We start from the raw sequence: 15,229 nt of genomic DNA, 5'->3' as shown, positions 1-15,229 counted from the left end.
ATACAGTTAATAGGAAGTAAGATAGCATTGAAATCTCTAGCATTGCATTTCCTATATAGTTACTTCCCGGTTACTAGACAATTCAGATGGAACTAAGAAGCCAAATAATCTTTTAGAATCCAAACGCAAGAGGAGACAGTTTTTATTTCCATCTTAGTTCATTAGAGATTTATTTTTTTTTCCAAAAGTGTACTTTTGCAACTTTTCTTTTTTCTTTCCTTCTCTTTCTCTGAGGGAAAGTGAGAAGTCAGAGGATAATGCCTGAGATGAGAGAGACTGAAAAATACCAACATTTCTGTTCCCAACTGCTGGTTAGTCTGAAGGATTAACAGGTCTGTAGGTAGACAGTCAGTATTTTATGAATTAGTTGAAGACACTCTTTGCAAGGAATAGTTTTCTGTAAGTGCCAGTAACCTCATGTTCTGGGCCTTGTAGTGCATAAGTTGCAGCACATGAGACAGTCATTCCAGACAGCATTATATATGAGCTTTCTGGAGGACAAGTCAGTCATACCCAAGGTTTGCCATCTGGTCTCTCTCTCAGCTGCCTTTCTAAGTGTTGGCAAATGCTCTCATAGTTTACACATCATAAATCTGCCACTCTAATAAACAAATACCCAGAGCTCCCTGGCTGTATTTCAGAAACACTGGGCTGTGTTCTTATAGGAGATGTAAGTGTCAGTGCAACAGGGTTCTTCCTTGGGTGCTTAATACTAAGCAGGAGTGGGGGCAAGCAAGTCACTGCCCCTGTGACTCTGACTGTCAACTGCTGCTTTTGAGAAAACTGAGTACCCATGTAGTGCCCTCCCTGCCTTATCCAGTCCCCTCTCCTGCTCTTGCTCAGTACAGCAGGTTGCTAGCAGGAGTTGCTTTCTGTCCTGCCCTCTTCAAAATCTCCACTGGATACATACAGAATCCACTAAAGTCAGAAGATGGAGGATAGGGGGTTGATTGAGAATAGAATAGAAAAGGACTGAATCTCAAAGATTCCTTTTCCTCACATTAGCAGCCACTGAAAAAAAATGCTTGGGGTTCAGAAAGTGGGTGATTCCTGTATCTTCCCTCCCTGCTTTCAGGCACTAGGAGGCACAGGAGTTGCTGAGGGATGTCCTGCAGAGCAGGAAGATGGTGTAGCTGTGGGTGTGTGGGACATTAAAGTTGCAGACTCCTGTATTGTTCAAGACAGACTGTATGACACAGATTGTCCTCTTTCTGCCTGCAAGCAAACCTGGAGAGAAATAGTTCATGATTGCATGTGTGTAGATACAATTTCTGCTATAGCAGAAGATGGTTTCTTGTCTGTGTTCGCAGCTGTGGCTGTAGCAGGCTTCAGCAGAAGCTGAGCTTCAACCCACATCCCTTCACTGACAGGCTCTGGAACCTGACACTGAAAGTACCAGTTAACTTGAACTAGAGGTTGTGTGAACAGAAAGCGGTTTAGGAACAGTGCCTGCATTCCATGTTGTGCCTCCAAGTCAGGGGAAGCAAGCCCTTGTAGTGCTCAAGATCACCAAAATCTGAGTTGGTGTCAAACAAGACAGTGTGTTACAAAGATCTTTAATGTCAATATGGCAAAAGATAGCATGGAGAAGAGTCAATTGCTTAGGTTAATATGTTGATGTGAAGAAGCCAAAGACAAATCAGACTACGGAATAAATGTTGTTGGAGGCTATGACCAGCATTTGGGGATTGTAATCTCTCATCCTGGATGATCACCACCTGGAGCCATTAGGTTGTCTTTGCCCATACTGCTGGGAGCTACGGACTGCAGCAGTTTGGCTCTGTCCAGATCACACCGCACACTGCTGTGCAGGCTCTCTGACTGCATTTCAAACATTCTCCTCTCTCATGCAAAATGATGCAGTTCAGCAGCAGTTTACCATTTAGTCACAGGACTTTAAAACAACCAAATACTATGTTGAGGCAAAACATAACAGGGAGAAATATTTCAGGCAATCTGAAAATGTGGGTCTTAAGTACCATATTATGTATCAAAAGGAAATTACCAGGCTTAGCTAAGGTTTCTTTAATGCATTTCAATCCCTTTGTGGCTGACTATAAAATAACATTGGTCTAAAAAATGATTAATTGTGTGTTGACATTGGTTGCCCCTTTGCCAATCTGGTAGAGTTGTCAGGTCTCAAGTTTTCCCATTGTTGTCCTTCAGTGGTCAGTGTTTATGGGATGCTGTGCATTGAAACAAGTGAAGCAGACTCTTAGGAAATGCTTTGCAGACAAGTTGTTTTCTACATTGCTCACTCCAGTCAAAGTACATGTCACTCTGGCATGTTTATCTTTTAGGGAGCCCATATCCCACATGGACTTTTGCCATGTGCCTGTCTTGGTCATACCAGAAACAAATACATGTGGCACAGCAAAACATATTTGGCTTGAGTTCTTTCAATGTGATTTAATTAAGTGATTTTCCTTCATTTATTTAGCAGCATTCATATAAAGCAGCAGCCTTGCAAGTGTGAGGAGCAGAGAACACTGTCAATAAAACCCATTAAATCTGGAATACTGGCATTTTCCTACAGGATTGTACTTCAGTGCTGTGTTTGGCCTTTCCACAAGCTACATCTAACCTCTATTTTTTTATTTTTAAAGGAATTGGCTAAGAGGACTCCCTCTAAGCATCCTGATCACCCAGCTGTCCAGAATGCACTGCAGGCAATGAAAACAGTCTGCACAAATATCAATGAGACCAAGAGACAGATGGAGAAACTGGAAGCCCTGGAACAGTTGCAGTCCCACATTGAAGGCTGGGAGGTATGATGCAGAACTAGCAAGCTCCCTGGAGACAATTCATTGCACAATGCAGTGGGCTGAAGTTTGGTGACGCATACTGTGTGCAGGGATTTCTGATGTGTAAATGTGCTTGGAGGTGTGGGTGGTATCACTCTGACAGGTTTAGAATTCAGTGTTTATTTTTGAGCGTGTGGGCTGCTGCTAAATTGCAGCAGAAGATGTGGATCTTAAAAGGGGTAAAGTTGTTAGAGGTGGGGAGAACTGAAATTTCAGACACGCAGGTTTTGTTTGAAGGACAAATCCAGAAGTGAAATCAGGACTGGTCTAAACAGCACCAGCTTCCCTCTCCATTCCTACAAGACTTTAGTTTTGGTGTGAGCATTGAAAGTTGGCATCATACAGATTTCCTGTATAAAGAAATAAAGTTAGATTAGAAAGTAACTATTATGTTTGTGTCTTCTCCAGTTAAGTTTCTCATGGATGTGTTTCTAGTGAGGTGTTTCTCAGTGAGTGGATCTGTATGGGAAGAGTCACTCAAGTATGAAAGAGTGAAAAGTAAGAAAGGTAGAGAACTGGGATGTGAAGCCTGGGGAAAGAGGAAGTATAGGAAAAGAGCCACCCAGGAGAAACACTGCTAAGTGGGGATGGTGCACAAAAGAATTGGCAGCTTATCTTGTGATGATTTAAGCTGAGGCCCTTGAAATGGTGGAGTTGGAAGCCTCTGGGAGGTGCACCACAGGGAGTCAGTGGTGTTAAATGGTCTCATAGGGAGACTGGCGTCAGCTTTTAGTAAGACTGACATTTAAAATGTCGAGACTGATCATTGCCAGCTGAGGACATCTTTTTAGAGGTCATGTAAACTTCCTCATGTTTGGACTCTTGGGTGCTCTCCATGACTCTTTTTTGGGTTGTTTTTTCTGTCTTTCGTGTATGTTTTAAACTTTGCTCATTTTCTCCCCAAAGGATGTTCTTGGCATCCAGCTAAAGACATGAGAGCAACCCAGATATCCAGCTGTGTATTTTTTGGATAGCAAGCTCAGCAAACAAAAAAGTCATACAGTGTTCTGTATAGGAGGACTTTCAGAAGCAGTCAATGCCATTTCAAACGCAATGCAACTCATAGGTCGTCTAGGCAAGAGTCATAATTTGAACCTCAGGGCTTGAAGCATGATTCCTAAAGTGTGCATGATGTAATAAATGAAGTGGTGTGAAACTTCATGAAATTTGGGGGCAGTGGATGAGGGGAGGCTTACTAATTCACAGCAACAGTCTGGGTCTGAAAACACTTTCTGATTTGTTTATATACACTGTTTTGAAAGATAGTCACCTGTGTTACTCAGCCCAAAAGCTCAAAAAGGGAAAAGGGTTTCTCATTCCCAGTAAGCTGTGGATAGTTTCTGAGTCTTGTAGTAGCTCATTAAAAGGAGGAAAACCAGCTTTATAAATGTGGACTAATGCTAAACATATCACATTTTTTTCTATGTGCACATTAAGCAATTTGAAACAGACTGACAGTTTTCTGTTTTTGGGTTGCCACAGTACTATGTTCTTGCAAATTATGACTCTTGAGCAAAGAGTTGTTTGTAAATAGCTGGTTTTAGTTCTTTCAGATGTATTTCATGAAATATTCTGAATGAGGAGCATTCCATCCCGTCCTGTGGAATGCTGCAAATGATGAATTAAGTGCATTTTAAACATAGTAATGGAGGGATACAAAGCACAGAACTGTCTGTAAGAGAAGCTTTTATGTTCGGATTTTGAGTTTACCTGATGGAAATCTCTACTAGGAAACAGTGAACCTTTTTTGTCCGTTACTATGGTTATAGATATTGAAACATTCAGGCTCTGTGTGTGTGTTCATGCACTGTATGTACTAATCTGGTAATGCCTATGGTTTCCAACAGCTTTAATACAAAGCATCTAAACTGTCAAAAAGTAGCAAGCATCAGCTTTTATTTGACCATGTCTTTTATGACTGTGAGATGTAGCCTGACTCTGGGGTGTGTGCAAGCAGCCCAACTTAGAGTAACTTTTTTCACTTAATTTGGAACAGGCTCCACTTTTTCTAGTGTTTCTGTTTAACTATATCAGCACAATTTCACTGGGTTTTGTAATGATTATTCCTTTAAATTGCTCCTGTGGGGCCATCCTTGGTATGATCTTCATCCTTTTGCTACCCTCAATATTTCCAGTGTGAGGGATGATATAAAATGATTTTGCTTCTGCAATGTCTCATTTTCTTGCCTTAAGGTTCATCTGGAGTTTCAGTAATATCTGTTGTTATTTTTTTATATAAATTTTCTCATATAAATCTTCTTCACCAATCTCTTTCTCCTTCTAACACAACCCTGTCTCAGTATCAAACACTGAGCATAAATTGATATCATCCTATAAGACTCTTTTGGGACACTGGTGGGTCACATTAAAGTAGGCCAAAACTGGGAAGCATCTGAGATCTGCAGCTTGATCAGAGATTTGTTCATCTAAATGAACTCTGCTCAGATTCATTCTTCTGGAATGCACAGAATCCTGGTAGGTGTATGTTAGAGAATAGTTTCAGACAGGTCAGTCTGGCTTTGGATAATTCTTCCATGAAACAAGTATTAGTTTATACAGGGGAAAGAAAGTAAAGAGTACTCAAGAAGGCCAGCTTTTATGTAGAACATTTCTGATTGTTTAGCGAAGAACCAGTTAATATACTGCTTCTATTAATTGTATGTTGATTATTCTGTGAGTTGAGCTCCTTCTCATGAGTTATCTTCCCTGAATAAGGAAGAATGAACACATTCTCCAATCTGAAATGTTTAGGGAAAGAGAACACCCATCACAGAATGGGATGAGCTGTGAGATGTGTTAACACTTAGGCAGATCAGTCACTTCTAACCAGCTACGATGTTTTGTTTTCTTTTTGCTCGCAGCTTGGTCCCACTTAGAAAACTGAGAAATCCTGTTTTGTCTCAGAAAACATCAAATCTTCCTGCTCTGTTTATTACTACTGAAAAATCTCTCATTTGGGTGTAAATGAGAAGTAGGTAGGTTGACAGGAAATGCATCAACAGGAAACAGATTACCAGTATTCAGATACCATCATGATGGGTCTGACAGAAAAATAAAGATATTAGATTTTGAGAAGCAACTATTGCAATCTTTGCTTTGATTTCCTGCACAAAATAGGCCAGATAATTTTTCCATGTGGGGAACATGCTTTTATATTGTACATTTGGATGGTTTCTGTTCCTATTTGCGTATGTGCCATTGGGGTTACAATTCTGACATACTAGTATTGCTCTTGGAGGTAGTCACGGTCAGCATGTCATTTTCAAAATAACAAGTGAGTATTCCTGGACACGTATTAATTATTTCTATGATGGATAAGAAAATAAAATCATACCAGAGCAACAGATGGAAGCGTTGCACCCAACTAGTTCATATGTGATTGAATAAAAAAACTACAGACACATCTGAACATCGGTGTCCATTCTTGGCAGCCTTTAAAGAATGGCTTCTTCTGTGTTAGTGAAAAGAAGATGACAGCACAACTGGCATGGTTTGATTTAGAAAACAATGTAATTAAATCTTCATTCACACCTTTACAGCAACTGCATTGCATTTGGATAAGCTGATTTAATTCATCTTAATGGTAACAGAGTTGATCTGAAGAAAATTCACTCAGGCAATGTCTAAGAACATTCTAACAAATCCTTCTGGGTGACTTTCTAGATGGAGGTGGATCTCATGTCTGCTCACAAAGATGTTTTCAGTTAGGTGGGATGAACTGCGTTTTACAAATCTTTTCTGGTATTTGTGAGTATAGACTTAATGCACCTTTGCAAGTCAAGCAGTTTGTTGATACTGGATATCGTGCAATCTAAAGTGAGTTCTGTTTTCCAGTAAGACTCAAGAGAGAAATCTCATTATCTAATTTACTTCCTTATCTACGTGCAAAGCATGGATGGAACCCATGGTGTTACTTTAGGTCGTTCTTCCTTCCAAATGAGAAATAAATGCAAATGTTCCAGAACTGGGTGGCAAATGCTTCTCGTCTGTCTGTGTGTTTTTCTGAAAAGACCTTCTTCAGTAGGATCCTTTGAAGCAATACTAGACCAAGGAACTCTGCACCAGTGACTGTGGTTTAGCCAAACCAATCTTGTTTGGTCCGTGGAACATCTGAAGAGCAGATTCACAACTGCGTTCATTCACAATATGGAGATACTTGAAATTTGCCTGTTCTGAGTACAAACCAGGACATGGACCCTAATGTGCTGTATTTCAAAGACTTAGAGATAGATTTTGCTAGAAATAATCATAATAAACGTTTGGGGAATTAATGGCTTAGTGATCTGCTTTGGTTGCTCTGAGCTTTTGGGGATCCTCATACACTTAAATGCCTTGAGCATTAAGCTCAGTTATCTCTGTGTCTGTTAAATGCATGTAATAATTTGCACATGACAGCTAGCACAGTGTCTGGGACCCAACCTGTGATGTTCATGGCTACATTTCTAACTTGCATGTATTCTTTAGAACTCCAGTAAGGGGAGCAGCTGCAAACACTTATAACAAAAGAGAGAGATCTACCACTAGGATAACTTTCTAGAGGGATGGTTACTAGTGACTTACATGACTATCAGAGCCAAAGAAGTACCATTGTTCTTTTATAAAGCTTTTTTAAAGCCATCAGTTGTCATACTTGCAGTGATAGCATGGGGTCAAAAGGGAAGATTAATGGGCTTGGGAGATTGACAATATGGCTGCTTTAAGGATAAATCTCTTGGAGTTAGGGAAGATTTATCACAGTGTATGGAGATTCCAAAACATTTATAACCCAGAAAGGCATGATGTGTTTAGCTGCAATAAGAAATCGAAGACTTCCTCTTCTTAAAACATCAGCCATTTTGCAGTTTAATAACGTGCAGATAAAATGACAGCATTTTAGTAAGAATGTTTCATTGTGTGCGCACAAAAAAGTGAAGAGTAAACACGATCCCTCTTCTGTTTCAGGGCTCAAACCTGACAGATATCTGCACACAGCTCTTGCTCCAAGGAACTCTGTTAAAAATCTCAGCAGGAAACATCCAGGAGAGAATGTTCTTTCTATTTGATAATCTACTGGTCTACTGCAAGAGGAAATCCCGGTAAGTTCATCTGCCTGTATGGCTTTATAAGGGGACTATTCTGGGGTTTTGTACATAGGAAGTATGATCATTTACTAAGCACTCACTGTGTTCCCCGTTGCTATGTAAGGCTGAGTCATAGTTGTGACTTTCCTCTGTTCTTGACTATTGCTATTGCTTATACTATATGAGGAGGAAATTACAATGTGATGGGATAAATATGCTGGAGATTAATGGGGTCCCCACCCTGAGAAGCACACAGCCCAAAGACAGAAGTTGATACAGTACAGAAAAATCACTAAGTGAGTTCTTACAGCTGGAAGGCTTCCCAGAGCAGATGGGTCTCCAGGAGTGATGTGAAGAAGGAGGCCTTGCCAACTTTCTTTGTTAGGTTATTCTAAGCAGAAGAGGGTGACGTGAAAATTGATATAAAGCCAAAAAAAGGGGAAAGAGGACTAAGGGAACATTTAGTAGCTGCAGGACACACAGGATAGAGGAAGAGATGAAGATCAGCAGCCCATGTGCTCTATGAATTGTCTTGCTTTCTTATCCTAGTAGCAATTTTGGCATCATTTTACCTTATAAAACTCGAGCATTATTGACATCTACTGCTTATTTTTAAAATAGCACTGGCTCTTTTTGGCATTTTTTTTTTCTGTTGCCATTATACTGTAATTCAATTCTTAAGCTTTTCGTCTCCACATTCCTAGACTCATCCTGGTCTTTTCTGGATTTACCATCCATCTTCCACTGTTCAGATCTCCTGCAAATATCCTCCCTCTTCTTCAGTTTATACCTCTTTACTGGTGATGGCCAACCCAGTTAGATCTTATCAAAAACCAGAGCATTTAATCCAAGGAAAATACTTAATTTCAAATTTGGGGATTATTTTCAGTTTGTTTAATAGAAATTTTGGAACCATTAAACTGGGAAAAAAAAATAATCATGTCAATAATGTTCATATATTTTGTGTGAATAATGGTGAAACTATATAAAAAGCAATTTGTTAGACGAAATCTACATTATAAATTATTAGAATGTAATATAAATACTTTGAAAAAAAAAGAAAGGACACAAATCTTAAATAGCTTCTAATCTAATCTAACTGAAGCATTGTGACATAGCTGAAATGGAGTAGAATCACAGAATAGTTTGGTTTGGAAGGGACCTTTAAGATCATGTCTTTCCAACCCCCATGAGGGACACCTCCCTCTAGACCAGGCTGCTCACAGCCCCATCCAGCCTGGCCCTGAAGGCCTCCATGCAGGGGGCACCCACAGCCTCACTGGGCAACTTGTAAGAAAACTGAAACGTTTTGGTTTGACATTTTACCAATTTGCAAAATCCACACTTGTGAAAAAGGCAGTTCAGAAATGGAAAACTTTTTATTAAAAGAAAAATCAACTTGATTTGTAACCTTTTCCTCCTTCAGAGCTCTTAGAAGCTGTTTCACTATTTCTGTTTGTAGTCCAGGTTAGCGTAGTCCCTCCCGCTGCCCAGGCACATTTCCCGGAATGCAAAGATTTAGAAAACAAAATGTTCTACTGCCTTTTAAGCAACTCTGTTTTTTGTACAGGGATGTCACTGAGCTGCTCTGCAGTTTGGCGTAATTTTGGAGGAGGTTGCTGTAACACTTAGATTTTCCCAAAGGATCAATATTGTTTATCTTTGTCTAATAATATAGCTTGAACTGATGAAATGCCCAGAATCTGATTTCTATTAAAAAACTGAACATTTTATTAAGTCTACTGGGAATTGCCAAATGTGAAAGATAAATTTAGGGATTGTTACATGACTTAGTTTTGGATATTTCCCCTGTCTAGCTGCTATTTATAATTAGCCCAGGATGGAAATGCATTTATTTCCAGTTGTGCTGCCATGATCATTTGAGCAGTTGCTTGACAAACAACCAAGGTAGAACACAGGTTTGAAAGAAAAGCAAACAAAGCCTTCCAATGTCAGTTCCCAACTTGAAATTGAATTAGATGATTCTTATCACACTTGCACTTTGCTGATCTTGTAGAAGTCAGTGGAGTTTTCGTGGATCAAAATGTACAATCAGAATTCAGCCCTAATCTTCAGTAGATAATCAGTGCTGCAGCCATTTTAGTTTGGGCATCACCTTAATATTGGTAGTACAAATTAGAAGTAGCTTTGTTGTGACCATTTTAAGATGTGTTTAGAATCAGAACTAGATTTGTCATTATAGATCTCAGACTACGATCTCAGCTTTTGCAGAAGCTTTGGGAAACCTGCCAAACTGATGACATAGATTTCTATTTTTTTATTTCTTTTTCAGAGCTGAGTATTGCTTTGTGTTCTTGGTGGTATCACAGATTGCTGCTTAAATTGATTCCTGATGTTAGGAACAATATGTTTCATGTGGGGAAGTGGGCTGAGTATTTAAAGGGTTTTATTAAGGCTGCTAGGACAGCTTTTCTTTTGACTCCAACAGACATATTTAGGAAATGATCTAATAGCTCCTAGATCTCAGGCTCTGTCAGGCTGATTAGATGTTAATTTATGGTCATTATCAAAGGTATATTTATCCCTAAAATTAGTTGTAAAAAGGAAAAGTTGTTTAAAAACCTGTTGTGTTTCTCATCATGCCACAGTTATCACAGATATTTCACTCTGACAAAAATTTCTCCCCAGCTGTTTTTTATTGCATTATTCTTTGAATTTTATGAACTCCTGGCAGTTTGCCACAGCAATCCCTTCACTGTACAGAGTTTGGACACTTGCCATCTCAAGCGGTGATCATTTGACCAGTCATGTTTTGGTTCATATAGCAGGGTTGTTCTTAGATATTAAAGCTCAGCAGGTGTTGGTTGTGTAGTTTTAAACCTATTCTAGACATAAAAATCAGAACATAAATAGTAATGAAAAGTGCTTTCCTGAAGTTTTTTTTATAAGATACTTCAACAGACACTGAAAAGCTTATGGATGAGGACATAAACTCTAGTGCAAAATTGCCACAGCAGCACTTTCACGAATGCCACATGCAGAGACACTTAAGACACACGTGAAGGCCATGTGATGGCAGCTTTGTTTCACATTTTGTTGTACATTTGGAATGTTATACACCCACCACAATTTCTTCAAAACTGTAGGCCAGTTGAGGAGGCAAATATAACGTTTTTGCAGGTAGGATTAAGGGTTATATTGAAAACTCATATTCAATTCAGTTCCATCCTCAAGAATGTAAATCTTAAAGATACCCTGATCCCCATGTAATCATGCAAAATAAGCTCTTGCTGTACTGATGCTGTTACAAACTTATCTTTGTAGACTAATTGAGTACTTAAAATCTGAGAAGTGGCTGCATGCTACAGTGCACTAGACTTGATTCCTTTTTTAATAGTCACATCGCAGGTTAATTTTTGCTGTTTTCTGTGCCCATCAAATCCTCAAAAAGCTGTGTGTTGTAATATGTGTGATGTATGTATGCAATAAACATCTTGCTTTGGTTGCTAACCATCTGAATCCTTATTACAGAGTTGCTGGGAAGAAACCATCTAAACGGACAAAATCAATCAATGGATCCCTTTATATCTTCAGGGGTCGAATAAATACAGAAGTCATGGAGGTGGAGAATGTGGAAGATGGAACGGGTAAGAGAAAACATACCATTTATTTTTTAAAACAGAGCAAGCCCAAATCTTGTGTAGGAAATTGTTACAAAAGTATTCACCCTACTCCTTCAATGAAATCTTTGATAAGCTGTGTAACATCTGATGTCTTCATTCTTAGGCCAGCTTTTAAAGTTGAAAGACTGGTCATGCTTTTAGACATGAGTTCTTCATTCTGAAGTGACCTTTTAAGAGCTTATGTATCTAGAAGCTTGTCTATTTTTTCTCCTAATCCAAGTTAATTTAGTAAAAGATACTTTATCTTTTTTCCATCCTTTCTTTTCTTAGATCTTAAGCCATTACAGCTATAACAACAGAACTTCTAGATCTTCTTCGCATTTAGAATACTGCCAAATATTAGTCTTAGCATCAAGTCAGTAGCATGGAATGTGGCCATGATGAAACATGGGAAGGGCTGTTGTGTTACTGTTCTTTTGTCCTGACACAAGCTGAAAGAATGGATGGGGTTCTGACTTCACCCACAAAGGCTGCACCAGCTCCTGCTACTGTTGTAATAAGTTAGGCATTAGCATTCTTTTCTTTCAGCAGGTGACATTTAAAGAGATTCCATGTTCTGTGGGCAAAAATCCTTACAATCAACAGCCTACTGTGCTCCAAGGAAGTTCAGAACAAAAAATCTGAACAAGTTCTGTAGACTTTTTCACCAGTGCCTTTCCACTTAGGATATTTTAGCTCTTCTGAGGTGAAATTACAAACTATCACCATAGGACTGAATCTATAGAGAAAATGGTTTTTTGGGCAAAGAGTTGTGGCAAGAAATATGAAAATGCTGGTCTACTTTGAATGGAACTTCAGCCATCAGTGTACTCAGTGTGGATTTTCTCTGGCCTGGCTCTAGACACAAAAAAAACTGCCAGGGTACTTCCAAATGTGAGGTTCCACTCCCCTCGAGTCACGGGGATCACAACCCCTTCCCATGTAAAAGGTGCTTATTCAAGGACAGGGTATTCAAGATGAGCAGCCTAGCCATAGATACTTCTTTAATACTTATATGAACCGTTAGTAAGACTGATGCATGAGGAACACCTCCAAAAATAAAGAACACCTTCAAAAATGAAGCTTTCCAAATAAGAATATTTTAATAAAGGTGTCACACACTGATCTAATTAAAGAAGGCCTTCTATTCACTGTGTGCACTGTGCTTTGGGCTTTTACAGCAGATTACCACAGCAACGGCTACACAGTGACAAATGGCTGGAAGATACACAACACGGCCAAAAACAAGTGGTTTGTCTGCATGGCCAAGACTGCGGAGGACAAACAGAAATGGCTGGATGCTATAATCAAGGAAAGAGAGCAGAGAGAGAGTAAGTGGATAATGTATTTGTTTTTAACAAATAGGATGAATCTGTGTAAAAAGGAGAAGATAATATGCATGTATAAATCTTTCTGAGAGAAAGAGAAGATTGCAGCTTTTCCTCCATGTTTAGAGACTTAAAATCTGTCCTTAATGAAAAAGAAACTCAAGATTGAAAACATACATTTCTGAATATTGTGAGATTACTTGTTTCATGGGTTTGTGTCATTAATATTTATCAACATTTTTCATTTACAGGAAGGTCAGATTCTATCACAAGTTCAATGAAAGCAGAGAATCTAAATCCTTTAATGTCCTTTCCAATCCAAACTTTTCTTCTTTTCTGTTAGAATATTTTGCAGCAGGACAACACCTAATCTGCTGGACATAATGCACGTTGCAGTGTTACTGTACTATATGAATGTGAAACATTTCTGAAATACCTTATCATGTATAAGCCCCACTGCAGTTTTTTTTCTGATAGTAAGGATATTACCTTCCAAATGTAGATCAGGCACAGTGTGAATTCAGAAAAGCTCTCTGGGGTCAACAGAAATAATCAGTTTTATTTTTTATGGAAAAGAAGAATTCTAACATTCAGAGCTGATGATGTGTATTCATTGACTAGTTCTGCATGTTTTAAATGAAATACTTCTCTTGGCTTTTAGTTTTTCCCTCAGAGTGCTAAATCATATCTCTAAAAAATCCGGTGAGTCTTCATTTCAGAGTGAGTTATTGCTTTATGAGGTCACCAGTGCTCTGCAGAATTTCCTATGCATCAAGTAAAATGTGTGAGGAGACAGATTGATAAGAAGTAAAAAAGACTGAACTAGAAAAACCAATCACATACTAGCAGGGCTTTAAGAATAAGGAAGGAAACTCAGATATCAGGAAGGGAAAAAAGAATAACTCCTTAATAACAAGTTTTTCAGTTTTTTCCATGCAATGTTGGGTACTCTTGAGTGTTTTTTTTTCTGATGCTTTTTGTCACAGTTTTATGACCTGGCAGTTGATGACAGGAGCTCAGGATAAGTGTGGATATTCTGGCAGCCATTCCAGACTATATTGGAAAATCTCCTTTGTATTAAAGTAATTATAAAACCACAGAACTATCTGTGCTTAGATTAGAAAGATTGGTGAGGTTCCTGATTCTCTACGATGAGTTGGGTGGAATGTGCATTCCAGTTTGCCATTTACATCAGAGCCTGGGGAATTCAGTGATGTAAGACCAGCATGAAACATGTGCTATTAGACAGGCTGTTTTTTATCACAAGTTCATGTTGCAAATTAGCCTCAGTTACATGTGTCAGCATTTGCATTGAGTTGGATCACATTACTGGACAAAGAGAATGGAAGAATAATGACAATAAACCAGGGGATTTGCAGAGCCAAAACCTTTAGCTAAATATCAGACACATGAAAGAAATACTATATTTAAAAGACAAAACTTAGCACAAGACCAGTTTCTGGAACATGCGCATCCAGCCTCTTAAATAAATGCATTAAACATTTTTGAAAATCTAGGAAGCATCTCCACTGTGACACAAATGAATTTTCATTCACTATTTTGTTAAATTCATAAAGGAAGAGAATGTACACTCAGTTAAGGTGAAATATTCCTAAAGAATGTATAGTTTTATTTTCTAACCTTATGCTGAACACTTAAATTCTGCTCAGTGTCAATCTCTGTAAAGGTCAGGCAAATATATCAAACACCCATTGAGCTCTCAGACTAATCTTAGAGTTCTCCAAGCCCGGGGCTCTTGTTTGGACTCCAGAATTCTCTAGATTTGGGAGTGGATTTTTGCTGCCCCTATTGAGAAGTATCATGTTTGTGATTCAGAAACAGAATTAGCAGACATTAGTTCTGGGTCCTGCTTCCTGCTCTATCGATTACTATTCAGTAACCTTCTTAGTGCACTTAGGGTTTGGTGTTTTCAACACTGCGCACATCAGGCAATTATTTTATTTTATTTTTTTGAGAGATACAGGAAAGAGGAGTTGGGAAAAAAGGCAGAATAAGCACAGCAACATTTGGAGCACTTGTCTGAAAAGCACGAGGCCTGGATCTATGTACTTCCCACTGAAATTTTTTCTCATGTGCTGTCCTAAAGCAATCTGCCCTTTATTTCTAGGTGAAACCCATTTTCCAAGCTTGTTTGACAAGTCTATAAAGATGAGTGTCAGAAAACGCCAGTTATCACAGTTGTTGCAACACAGAAACCTGTTCTTTTCAGAGATATTTTCCCTCACTGTAGCAATTTTCAGGCTATCAAGTGCTATGAGGAAATTCATACAAAGCGGAAGTGAGATTTTCCCTATATCCAATATATATCATTTCTTAAAACATTCAGCATTTCTTTCATTCTCTGGATAATGTGATTTTCAGGCTGAATCTTAGCCCAGCGATATTGATAAATA

The 15,229-nt window shown here is 38.7% G+C and overlaps 1 protein-coding gene across 1 annotated transcript in view; it reads left to right on the top strand.

Annotated features, from left to right (window-relative positions):
- The window catches only part of PREX1 (phosphatidylinositol-3,4,5-trisphosphate dependent Rac exchange factor 1), a 139,123-nt gene that overhangs the window by 79,654 nt on the left and 44,240 nt on the right, over positions 1–15,229 (top strand). Inside the window, exons 6-9 of the mRNA XM_032448639.1 lie at positions 2,607–2,768; positions 7,746–7,879; positions 11,357–11,472; positions 12,669–12,818. Coding sequence (XP_032304530.1) covers positions 2,607–2,768; positions 7,746–7,879; positions 11,357–11,472; positions 12,669–12,818 — 562 coding nt within the window. The remainder of the gene's footprint in view (positions 1–2,606; positions 2,769–7,745; positions 7,880–11,356; positions 11,473–12,668; positions 12,819–15,229) is intronic.

This window comes from Coturnix japonica, chromosome 20 (genome assembly GCF_001577835.2).
Source record: "Coturnix japonica isolate 7356 chromosome 20, Coturnix japonica 2.1, whole genome shotgun sequence".
Taxonomy (NCBI): Eukaryota; Metazoa; Chordata; class Aves; order Galliformes; family Phasianidae; genus Coturnix; species Coturnix japonica.
This window is presented reverse-complemented; position numbering and strand designations above follow the sequence as displayed.